The sequence below is a fragment of the Chlorocebus sabaeus genome, chromosome 20 (assembly GCF_047675955.1).
Source record: "Chlorocebus sabaeus isolate Y175 chromosome 20, mChlSab1.0.hap1, whole genome shotgun sequence".
Taxonomy (NCBI): Eukaryota; Metazoa; Chordata; class Mammalia; order Primates; family Cercopithecidae; genus Chlorocebus; species Chlorocebus sabaeus.
This window is the reverse complement of record NC_132923.1, coordinates 25,253,651-25,265,409: the sequence shown is the minus strand read 5'-3', so window position 1 is coordinate 25,265,409 and position 11,759 is coordinate 25,253,651. Positions and strand designations below refer to the sequence as shown.

The following is an 11,759-nucleotide window of genomic DNA, read 5'->3' as shown; positions in this document are numbered from 1 at the left end:
TTAGGCACTGATTGCACAAATTACATATGAATAATTCCACGAGGAAAAAAGGTTTAAGAACAGCTAATAACTTCCAAAGGTTTTTTTTATTTATTTTTCCATAAAGACTTGCTTTGATGCCAGACACACAAAATGTCCACAACAGAAAATTTAATCACAGTATCTAAACAGATGCTTATCAACCCTTGGAACTGCCAAAAAAGCTATTAAACTGGTGGTTTCCATGGTGATGGTCTCCACCACCCTGTTAGGAACCATGACATTGTTCTGTCCTTGTTGGGCAGAGAAGGTGGTGATGCTGGTGGTGGGAGGGTGTAGGTTGAAGGTCTTGGGAGGGTGTTTGTAGAAGAGAAGGTCTGTTGATTTACTGATTAACTACTTACACATCTGGGTCAAATTGTTTCTCCATTTGGAAGCCTTTGTGATAATCATGGAATCAGAACATATAAAAATCCAACCTAGCAGGAATGGTACTGACTGCAACCATGGCAAAGCTTATTCTCCTCACAGGTGGGTTTGTAATCAAAGATTGACCCTTCATCTTATCTGGTTTCTTTTTCTCTCACAGGCTCTGACAATCATGAAGTGGTCTTCAAACTATATCTCTATACTTTTCCATTCTTCTTTCATCATTTCAAATTTCAAGTGAATCTTGTTATATACAAATCAGTCTGCCTCTCATTCTCTTAACCTCAACTGACTCTGGTAACATTTCTGCTTTTGTTAATCCCACAGACCTGGTCCTAAAGGAAAGGCTTACTTTCTCCCACTGTTAGTCTTACTTTTTCATCTTTTGTTCGGCCATTCCTTTTTCTTTACTCTTCTTCCTACGCCGTCTCACTTTAATTGGAATAATGCTTATTGATGTGCTTGTGTCCTTGGACTAGCTTTTTCGGGGAAGAAAATCAGTAGGAACTGAGATAGAGTTATGCAAGTTGTCTTTGTTCTGCTGTTTCCAGAATTATTTCTCCATTTATTCCTCTATTATCCTACTGAGTTGATGATGTACCATAAAATGTTAGAAATTAAATTATACAAAGAAATTGATTCAGTAAGTTGTTTAGAGCCAAGTCATACCAAGAATTTATTGGTTGCTCTAGAGCTGGGATTTTCAAACTGTTTAAGCTTCAGAACCTTTTCTGAATGAAACCTCAAGCTCAATTTATAAAACAATCAGAGTAGAAGAATTGCTTTGTAGAAGTCAGGGAAAGTCATCTGGAGTCTCAACTCCATAGTTCCTAGTTCTTCTCTCCTCATATAAGAGCTCCTGAAAGTCATTCCAAAAAACTCCTAACACCCAGAAGATACTGAATTCTCTGCTTTAGCAGATGCCTTGTCTGTTGGAAGGCTGTGTTCTATCACTCAGGTAGGGGAAGAAAGAATGGATGTGTCATCACTGAGCACAGTGACCAGTGGTGATTTCAGGAAGTACGTCTTCCATAGATAGTAGACTTCGGACTCAGCGTTCAGTAACATTTATTTGTGACATGGAAGGAGTAAGAAGAAGGCACCATGGTCATTTTTGATAAAGGTAGGGAAAGGTAGATCTACTGTTGTGTTCACTGAAAAGCCTTTGGAATCACCACTAAATTTCACTGAGGCTGTAACAATTTATGGCAAATTGGAAGGCAATCAATCCTTCAGAATTAGATTCTATGGGGTACAGACAACTGGTTCAAAGTACATGCTTTTTCTTTCTATCTAGGTCTTGTTCTTGTACTGAATGTACAGCTGGGTAAGTCATGAACTCCATGTTTTATCATTGAATATATATATACATATATGTATGAGATAAACCATATGAGGGAAAGAGAGCTGCTGTTTGCTTCACAGACAGATGGGTTTGATTTGGGTGTAATCTACTGTTTTGGATTGGCTGTCACTGCTATCCTCTTCAGCATGACCATCTGAATTATAAACTGGTACTCACTTGGCTTCATAGGACTATGGGCATCTTTTCTTAGAAGGCTTCCACCTAGGCTTATCCAAAATCCCAAAATGAGTCTGTCAAAGTTGAAAATCAACAACTCCAAGTTACTGACTAGTTCTGAGTTAGAATCATAGGATGCATCTGCAAGAGTGTTCATACTACCTCCCTCCACACAGAGATCAGGCCTCTGAGGCACAGGGAGGGAAACAGAGGCAGGGCCAAAACTCACAGCACAATTCAGGGCCAAAACTCACAACTCCTAAACCAGGCCATTGTCCCTCCTGCTGACTACACACAGGCTCTGCCTACCAGCTGACATGCTACTTCTCCAACTGGGCCCAGTACCCGTCAGGCCTGGGGCACTTCACGCCTGACGACATTGACCCCTGCCTCTGTACCCACCTGATCTACGCCTTTGCTGGGATGCAGAACAACAAGATCACCACCATCGAATGGAATGATGTGACTGTCTACCAAGCTTTCAATGGCCTGAAAAATAAGTAAGAGGAGGGAGATATTTAATTTGATATCCCCTTTTTCAGCACTTCCCAAACATTAATGCTTCTTAAAATGTAGTTCAGATCCGTGGATCTGAGATGGGGACCAAGACTCTGCATTTCATTTTTATTTTATAATTGACAAAAATTGTTATGTGTTTATCATGGGCAATGTAATGTTTTGAAATATGAATATGGTGTGGAATGGCTCAATCAAACTATCAACATATGCATTTCCACAAATACTTGATATTTTTGTGGTGAGAACACTTAAAATGTACTCTTAGCAATTTTCAAAATACAATATATTGTTATTAACAATAGTCACCATGCTGTACAATATACCTCTGCAACTTATTCCTCATTTGTAACTGAGATTTTGTATCCTTTCACCAACATCCCCCCCAACCCCCACAGCACCCCAGCCTCTGCTAACCACCATTCTACTATATACTTCTATGAGTTCAACTTCTTTTAGATTCCACTTTTTTTTTTAATTGTGCTTTCATCTTTTTAATTATATTTAACAACGATAATGTGAATAATCTTAGTAACCTCTTATAACAAAATACTCCAGCCTGGGCAACAAAGTGAGACTGCCTCTTTGAAAAATTAGCTGAGCATAGTGGCACGGGCCTATAGTCCCAACTACTCAGGAGGCTGAGCTAGAAGGATTGCTTGAGCCCCACTTTTAAGTGAGATCATGTGGTATTTGTCTTTCTGTGCCTGGTTTATGTCACTTAACATAAGTTCCTCCAGGTTTATCCACATTGCTGCAAATGGCAGGATTTCCACCTCTTTTTAAAGACTTAATAGTATTCATTGTCTATAAATACCACATTTTCTTTATCCATTCATTCATCGATGGGCACTTAGGTTGACTCCACATCTTAGCTATTGTAAACAGTGCTGCAATGAACATGGAAATTCAGATATGTCTTCAACACGCTGATTTCATTTCCTTTGGATATAAACCCAGTAGTGTAACTGCTGGATCATATGGTAGTTATTCTTTCAATTTTTTGAGGAACATCCATACTGTTTCCATAAGTGTGCAAGAGTTCCTTTTTGTCCACATCCTCTCTAACACTTGTCTTTCATCTTTTTGATAACAGACATTCTAACTGGATTGAGTGGTGTCTTATTTGATTTTGATATGTATTTCTCTGATGATTAGTGATGTTGAGCATTTTTCATACACTTGTTGACCATTGGTATGTCTTCTTTTGAGAAATGTCTATTCAAGTCCTTGGCCCATTTTTTAATAAGGTTATTTGCTTTCTCACTACTGAGTTGTACAAATTTCCTATATATTTTTGATACTAACCCCTTACTTGACATATTGTTCCCAACTATTTCCTCCCATTCCATAGGTAGTCCCTTCACTCTGTTTCCTTTGTCATGCAAAAGCTTTTTAGCTTGATGTAATCCCATTTGTCTATTTGTGCTTTTGTTGCTGCACTTTTGAGGTCGTATCCAAAAAATTCTTGTTGTAGCTCTTGGAGTTTTACAATTTGTAAAACCTCCAGTAGTTTTACAATTTGAGGTCGTAAATTGAGGTCTTTCATTCATTCTGAGTTGATTTTGTTCAGTTTAGTCATATTTAAGGGAAGGAAAGTACAGGTGATTGCCACTATCAGTAATGGTATTATCGTGAATGCAGCCACTAGAATTTAAGTCACAATGACTCAGAGCAAATAAACTCCTTTACAGCAGTGTTTCTGAAAGTGTGGTCCATTGACTCCTTGCCTCAAAATCATGTGCGGTACTTGATTAAAGTGTTAGTCCCTACTGCAATCCAACCTAATTGGAATCTCAGGGGAAGAGGTGATAAACCCAGATTTTTAATCTTGTCCTCCCACAACCCTTGCACTTAATTATTACATACTTTTATGTTTGGGAATGTCTATTCCAGAGAATGTGTATAATTTCAAGCCAATTAATTTATGTTAATGTTACAGAGGCTACGAATGTAATTAAGCTCAAGCAACATTTACCACTTTATCTGATGGAATAGAATATTATATTAGCTATTCATGCTTTTTAAAGTTACGTGTATCAAAGTTACTGCCAATACACAATATTTTTTAAAGCCCAGTTTCAAATTTAGATTTCCCTAGGGAACCCTGAGTGCATTCATGACAAGAACAACACAAAGAATTTTTATAAAGGAAGTTTTCAGTAGCGGAGGAAAATTGTTCTACAAAAGGCAAAACAAAAATATCTGACAAGATCCAATACTGAGGCAATGCATTTTAAATGGAGAGAGTCATGAATTTTGAAATTTATCTGTTTCTATCCTTGCTTTACAGGAACAGGCAGCTGAAAACTCTCCTGGCCATTGGAGGCTGGAACTTCGGGACTGCCCCGTAAGTCTTCTTAGAGAGCATGTTTGTTTGCTATTGAAAACAAGTTAGCCCCATGTGATCACTGTCACTTTAGACTTCACAGTCTAAGACAGGGTGTTGAGGATGTACATAAACAAATATATGAATTAAATAAGTCGCTAAACCAGAACCTCAGTATTTAGTGGAACACATTTTATTTCATACATTTAATTTTTGGTGGACATTTTGGGGCCTTATCCACAGAGGTTTACTAACTGAGGTTCCCAAACAACCTCTTCTTAAAGTATTTCAAGAGTACAAACCCCAAGGAGAGTGTTACAGTGCTTCCCTCTATTTATCTTCTGGTGTGGGGAGGAACGAGAAAATCACGCAAATAAACAAGAGGACTTCTTGGAGGGTACATGAACTTGGCGGACTGTTTGGGGAAGGGACCCAGTGTGCTGGGTTTGCCAGGTATTCAAAGAAACAAGGGCAACTTGGGAGAAAGAGCAGAGTATGGGGGCGGATAACAAAATAAAGGGAATGTGAAGATACCATGGCTGATTACAAAGGAAGGAGAGGAGAAAACCAAGAACATGCTTTACTCTGAGCTATGGGTCCTGATGAAGGGCTCCGAGGCAGAAATGGAGAGCTTGATTTTACTCCAAGGTGTTGGGACCACCAAGGCCTCACCCTGCCTTCTTTGGTTCTCCCTCAGTTTCACTGCCATGGTTTCTACTTCTGAGAACCACCAGACTTTCATCACCTCAGTCATCAAATCGCCAGTATGAGTTTGACGGGCTGGACTTGGACTGGGAGTACCCTGGCTCTCGTGGGAGCCCTCCTCAGGACAAGCATCTCTTCACTCTCCTGGTGCAGGTGGGGAAGGAAGTCACAGTCTTTAGCCCAAAAAGATTCAAAGTCGTTCTTTCCAAGGAGAATTGGGTGACTCTAGGGGAAAACTAAACTTGAATTTAAACTGATAGAATATTAGCATTGCAAAGATTCTTATGTATCATGCATTCATTCAACAAACATTTAATAGCAACAACAAAACAATATGTAAGCTGTGTGCCAGGTGCTGCTCTACATGTTGTTTTAAGAACCATAACTCACATTATCTTCATATGGCACACATACTATAAGTATTATAATCTTTATTTTACAGATGAGGAAACTGAAGTACAGAGAGGGTTTAAGTAACTTGCCCAAGATCATACAACTAGTAGGCATCGTAACTGCCTCTGCAGTTTGGCTACAGAGTCCATTGTTCCTAAGCATTACAGTAGGCTGCCCATTATTACTGAGCACATATTCTGTGGCAGACATTGTCAGGCTAAAGATAAGAATAAGATACTATCCTTGACTTTGAAGAACTTCTTCTGAAGTGGAAGACTGAAAAAAATGAACAATGACAGTGCATTGTTATCAATGCCATGCTAGAGGTCTGCAGAGTACAAAAGTAACAAGGAAAGAGGGTACCTAAATCTGCTCTGGGGCAGGATCAGAAAGTGTTTCCTAGAGAAAGTGATGCTTGGGCTCAGTCTTGAAAGAAACTGGTGTTAACCAATTAAGTGAGGATGGGAATGGCACAAATGATATACAGATAAGTGAGAGCAAGTGGGTGAGTAATGACTGTGAAGTTGCATGAAGAACCAGACAATGTGAGAACTTTCATGTTATGTTCAACAATTTGCACTTTACCCTTGACACAATGGGACTGTTTTGAAGAATTTTAAGTAGTAGAAAGCTGGCTTTAACCATACAGGATAAATTAGAAGGAGATGAGAAGGCATGGATAGAATTAGGAGGTTATTGCAGTAAATCAAGCAAGAAATGATCAGGGCCCCAACAAAGGCTCTAACACTGAGGGAAGAAGAGGATGTATATACGAGATATCAAGAGGATAGAATCAATAGGATTTGGAGATCAACCGGAAATGGGAAACGGAGAGGACCCCCAGTTTTCTGACATTGACGATGGTTTTGATTTTAATGCTATTAAGTAAGACGGTAAATACAGGAAGAAGTGTAGATTTGAAAGAACTGACCTTGAACTTGATGAGTGTGAAGTATCTGTAGGGTATCCTAATGGAATGCCCAGTAGGCGTCAGATAAATATCAATCTGGAGTCTAGGACAAAAAAGCTTGACTTGATATACTTGATTTTTAGACTTACTGTCTCCCAAGACAGATTGTTTGCTATACCATGCTATGTAACAGATCATCACCTAGCCTCTGAATAGTTTCAATGTTAAGTAATAGGTGAAAAGTCTATTTCCTTACTTGTTGAATTGCTCTAATGATCAGAAAGGAGTATCTCTTTTCTTGGCTGGAACATGCCTCCAGTCATAACTTATAACTTCTGGTCATTGTTTCTAGTGCTGCCTGCAGAAGCAACAGAAAATAAGGCTACACCTTTTGCAATATATGGGCTTAATGTCTTAAGACAGCTGTAATGCCTTGCCTATAATTTCTCTTATTCCAATTAAATATCTTAGTTCATTCAACCAATAACCACAAGACAATTTTCAGGCCCAGCCTTCACTGGAACATACTCTGGCATGCCCTAATAGTGCAATTATAAGAACTACACCCAGTACTCCAAATGAGGTTATAGTCACACAGATACAGGTGGATTAATCTCTAGCATTGAATGGGAACCTATCATCTAGCTGTTACCACCTTCCTTATTGGCCAATTCACCATTTTATTTGTTGGGATGTCAGTCCTATAAAGTAGTTCATCTACTTTATGAAACAAATTTCTATACTGCTGGATGTAGGGTATCCCTGCAACTATAGCTTCAAAGTATAGAGATACAATGGAGCTCTGGTGGTGGTCTGAGACCTGGGTTTTGGTCATTACCTACCTACTAACTCACTGTGGGACTTTGGTGAAAGTGTCCTAACTCTTATGCATATTAGATAGCCATAAAATTCAATAATATTATCTATCCTATCTACTCTATCAGGTTGTTGAAAGACTAAAGTAAAATAAAATATGTGAAAGCAATTTAAGAAAGAGAAGCATTATACAAACATACGTTTACTATTATTATTTAAGGAGCTAAAATCAGCTTCATAGATGTCCTATTATGCCTTTTTATTCTGTAGGAAATGCGTCAAGCTTTTGAGCAGGAGGCCAAGCAGAGCAACAAGCCCAGGCTGTTGGTCACTGCTGCAGTAGCTGCTGGCATCTCCACCATCCAGTCTGGCTATGAGATCCCCCAGCTGTCACAGTGAGTGATGTGCCTTATCTTCAAACTCCTAGAGGTGTTACTCGGGCACACGAGGCTTGTCCTTGGTCTGGCTTGCTATTCAGGGACCTTGTTTAGGAGGCTTTAGAAGTGGTGTCCTGTGCCGGCATGAGTGTGGGAAATGACCATCAGAACGATTTTAAATCCTCTACCCCACCTCAGGTACCTGGACTACATCCATGTCATGACCTATGACTTCCATGGCACCTGGAAGGGCTACACTGGAGAGAACAGCCCCCTGTACAAATACCCGACTGACACTGGCAGCAATGCCTACCTCAATGTGGCGAGTCCCTGTACAGATGCAAGTGCAGACCAGAGATGATGATGTTAATCACACAGATGTTAATTTGACGCATAGTAAACATAAATTCTGCAAGTGTCTCACTTAAACAACTGTCTTCACGTTGATCATATTTCATTAATTACAATTTCACCAAAATGTTTTGAAAAAACAAAAAACAAAAAAAAACTACTCCATCTGCAATTAACAGCATACAGTTTCACCTGTTGGAATAGGAGACTAATAAAACTAAGAACTGGGTCCTCAGCTGCTTGGGCCCTGTAACTAACCCACTGCCATTGCAGGATTATGCCATGAACTACTGGAAGGACAACGGAGCCCCAGCTGAGAAGCTCTTAGTTGGATTCCCTACCTATGGACACGTCTTCATCCTGAGCAACCCCTCCAACCATGGAATTGGTGCCCCCACCTCTGGTGCTGGTCCTGCTGGGCCGTATACCGGGGAGTCTGGGACGTGGGCTTACTATGAGGTACATAGATTGGACTGAAAAGTGCTCTGTGAATTCCATACACTGTGCCTTAGGGTAGCTAAAATCTGCTGAAATCTTGAATATTCATTCTGTCTCTGACCTAAATGCTTTAAACACAGCTGCTTAAAGTGTTTAAATAACATTCATTTACATAATCCAAATGAAGAGCATTTAAGAATGCATAATATCCCTTCACACAACAGACTACCTTTTTAATGTAATTTATATTAGCACACAGGTAATAAAATAAATATACATCTCATATTACTGTGGGTTCCCAAAATCATTTGACAAGCAACTTGATCCTCTTTACTACATATAAAAACCTGTAATTAGAAATTCAGCAAAACCCCAACTGGAAACATGAAAGAAGAAAAATTGGAAACATGTTTTTCTTTAATGGGAGTAACATTTAAAAGATTTGAATCTCTTGACTTTTGAAAGATCTGTACCTTCCTGAAAAATGGAGCCACTGAGGGATGGGACGCCTCTCAGAAAGTGCGTTATGCCTATCAGGGCAATGTGTGGGTTGGCTATGACAATGTCAAGAGCTTCAATATTAAGGTAAGATCAGTCCCTTAAATGTACTGAGGTCCCAGCCCTGAGTCCCAGAAAAGCAAGTGATTCCTGTTATCCTCTTTCTTTAAACAGGCTCAATGGCTTAAGCGCAACCAATTTGGAGGTGCCATGGTCTGGGCCATTGATCTGGATGACTTTACTGGCACTTTCTGCAACCAGGGCAAGTTTCCCCTAATCTCTACCCTGACGAAGGCCCTTGGCCTGTAGAGTGCAAGTAAGTGACTAGGGGGGAATGCCCAGGTGTATAAATGCCCCTTCTCCAACTCAAAAAGCAACCCTGATGTCTTCCCACCTGCCAGGGATCCTCTTTCCACTTCACCTCACTGCTCCTGCCCAGGTGAGAGACAGGTTCTACCCTTGAACTGCCATGTCAGGAACATTATGCACTTATGGGAAGCCAGGCCTGACTGGGTGGGTGTTCTAAGTCTGCTAAGTCTTAAGGGTGTGGAAGAGCCTCAAGCAATTATACTAACATCAATATAAGTATCTACTTCTCTATGAATCCCTTATTCAAAGTTTTTCTTAGCCCACGTGGGGAGATTTAAGGAACCATTACCAATGTTCACATATCTCTAATCTGTGATTCAGGAGACATATCAATTCTCTAAATTTCTTCCAGATTTTTCCTAGAATTTATTGGTTCACCATTTATGCCCAGGTTCTAGAAAAGTGTTTTGCATACATTTGGTGGTTAGTAAATATTTTTTGAATGATTTGGATGTTATAAGGAAAGAACAACCTTTTTTTACAATTGAAGGCAGGCTGGCTTGACACAATAGCTTTACTTAACTCCTGAATATGGAGCTACTTTCTCTTCTGAGTTGCAGAGATCCAGAGCCAGCTGCACCCCACCTCCACACTTCCACTCCCACAGTTCTCTTCACCTCTAGGTGAAACTTAGAGCCTCTCCCAAGCCCACTAGTCTGCTCTTACTGCTCTGTGTTTCAGGCTGCACGCGGTAGCTCAGCCCATTGAGGCAATAACTGCTGCTCCCAGTGGTAGCAGAGTGGCCGCAGGAACATGGGAGAAGGAGCAGCAGCTCTGGAGGCAGCTCCGGAGGCAGCGGATTCTGTGCTGGCAAAGCCAATGGCCTCTACCCGGTGGCAAATAACAGAAATGCCTTCTGGCACTGCGTGAATGGAGGAGTCACATACCAGCAGAACTGCCCGGCCGGACTTGTCCTCGATACCAGCTGTGATTGCTGCAACTGGACATAAACTTGACCTGGTCTATACTCCCTAGAGTTCCAGTCCCTTTTGCTTAGGACACATTGCTCCTACCTAAAGTCCTGCAATAAAATCAGCAGTCAAAACCTTAGTGTCCTTGGTGTTAAGTGATGTAGGTGGAAACCTTTTCTAGATATGAAAGCAGGGGCTATGCATGGGGGTGGAGTGGTGGAGTAGAGTGTGGGAGGAAGTGGTGGAGCTAAAGCACCACAGTCTTCTATCTCCCTGTGCTCATCTGCATGAAGGTTGGAAGCCGTAAGGAGGAAATGTCTGAATGTTTGGTGCATGAGTGGGATGAGGACATGAAAAGGATAGGTCTGTCACCAGGCAGTTTTCCTCAGGAAGGAGCTGAGGTGCTTCCATGAGACTGGGGGACACAGGCAGTGCTGCCTGGCTTGCTCAAGGAGTGGAAGACCGGGACATTCTCTCCACTTCTACTGAAGACCTAGAGCTATTCCGGCACCTCCTGGACTGACAGCTTTGGGAAGATTTGTGCAGTACACTCCATGTAGGGTGTCTCCCTAGCCCGTGGGCCAGCCAGGCTCCTTTTCTCAGGAGATGACACCTACCATTGGAATCGCAGTGGTGGCCCCCAGCTGCTGTGCTTGTACGCATACCCACTCCGATGGCTTGGCTGATTGACTGGGATAGACATCGGGCTCAAGAGGGCCAATAAGATCATCACACCTCAGCATTTGCAGCTGGGAACAAGGAATTGCCTGTCATCCCTCACGTGGGTGGGTCTGTAATATGTAAGCTCAGGAGCTGTAGCAAGGGACTGGGGAAGGAAAAGTTGTCCTAGATGTAGAACCGAGCTACAGAGAAAAGCCAGGATGTGAGATGAGAGAGAACACGTACTGATAGATGGCCGCCTTCTTCCTCCTCCTCCACCTCCTCCTCCTCCATTTCTTCTTCTTCTTCTCCTTCTTCTTCTTCTTCTTCTTTTTCTTGAGATGAAGTCTCACTGTGTCAGCAGGCTGCAGTGCTGTGGCGCGATCTCGGCTCACTACAATCTCTGCCTCCCAGGTTAAAGTGATTCTCTTGCCTCAGCCTTCCAAGTATCTGGGATTACAGGCACATGCCACCATGCCCAGCTAATTTTTGTATACTAACTGTATACAAAAATACTAATTGTATTTTTAGTAGAGACAGGGTCTCACCGTGTTGG

At 41.3% G+C, this 11,759-nt stretch overlaps 1 protein-coding gene across 1 annotated transcript; it reads left to right on the top strand.

Annotated features, from left to right (window-relative positions):
• Nucleotides 1-389: 389 nt before the first annotated feature.
• On the top strand, nucleotides 390-10,582 carry CHIA (chitinase acidic). The gene is given in 13 exon segments (XM_073007828.1): nucleotides 390-510; nucleotides 1,706-1,735; nucleotides 2,229-2,430; nucleotides 4,740-4,796; nucleotides 5,473-5,532; nucleotides 5,534-5,633; nucleotides 7,870-7,994; nucleotides 8,175-8,298; nucleotides 8,601-8,786; nucleotides 9,231-9,350; nucleotides 9,438-9,583; nucleotides 10,314-10,380; nucleotides 10,382-10,582. Coding segments are annotated over 13 exon segments (1,461 nt in total). The 5' UTR covers nucleotides 390-467.
• Nucleotides 10,583-11,759: the final 1,177 nt, after the last annotated feature.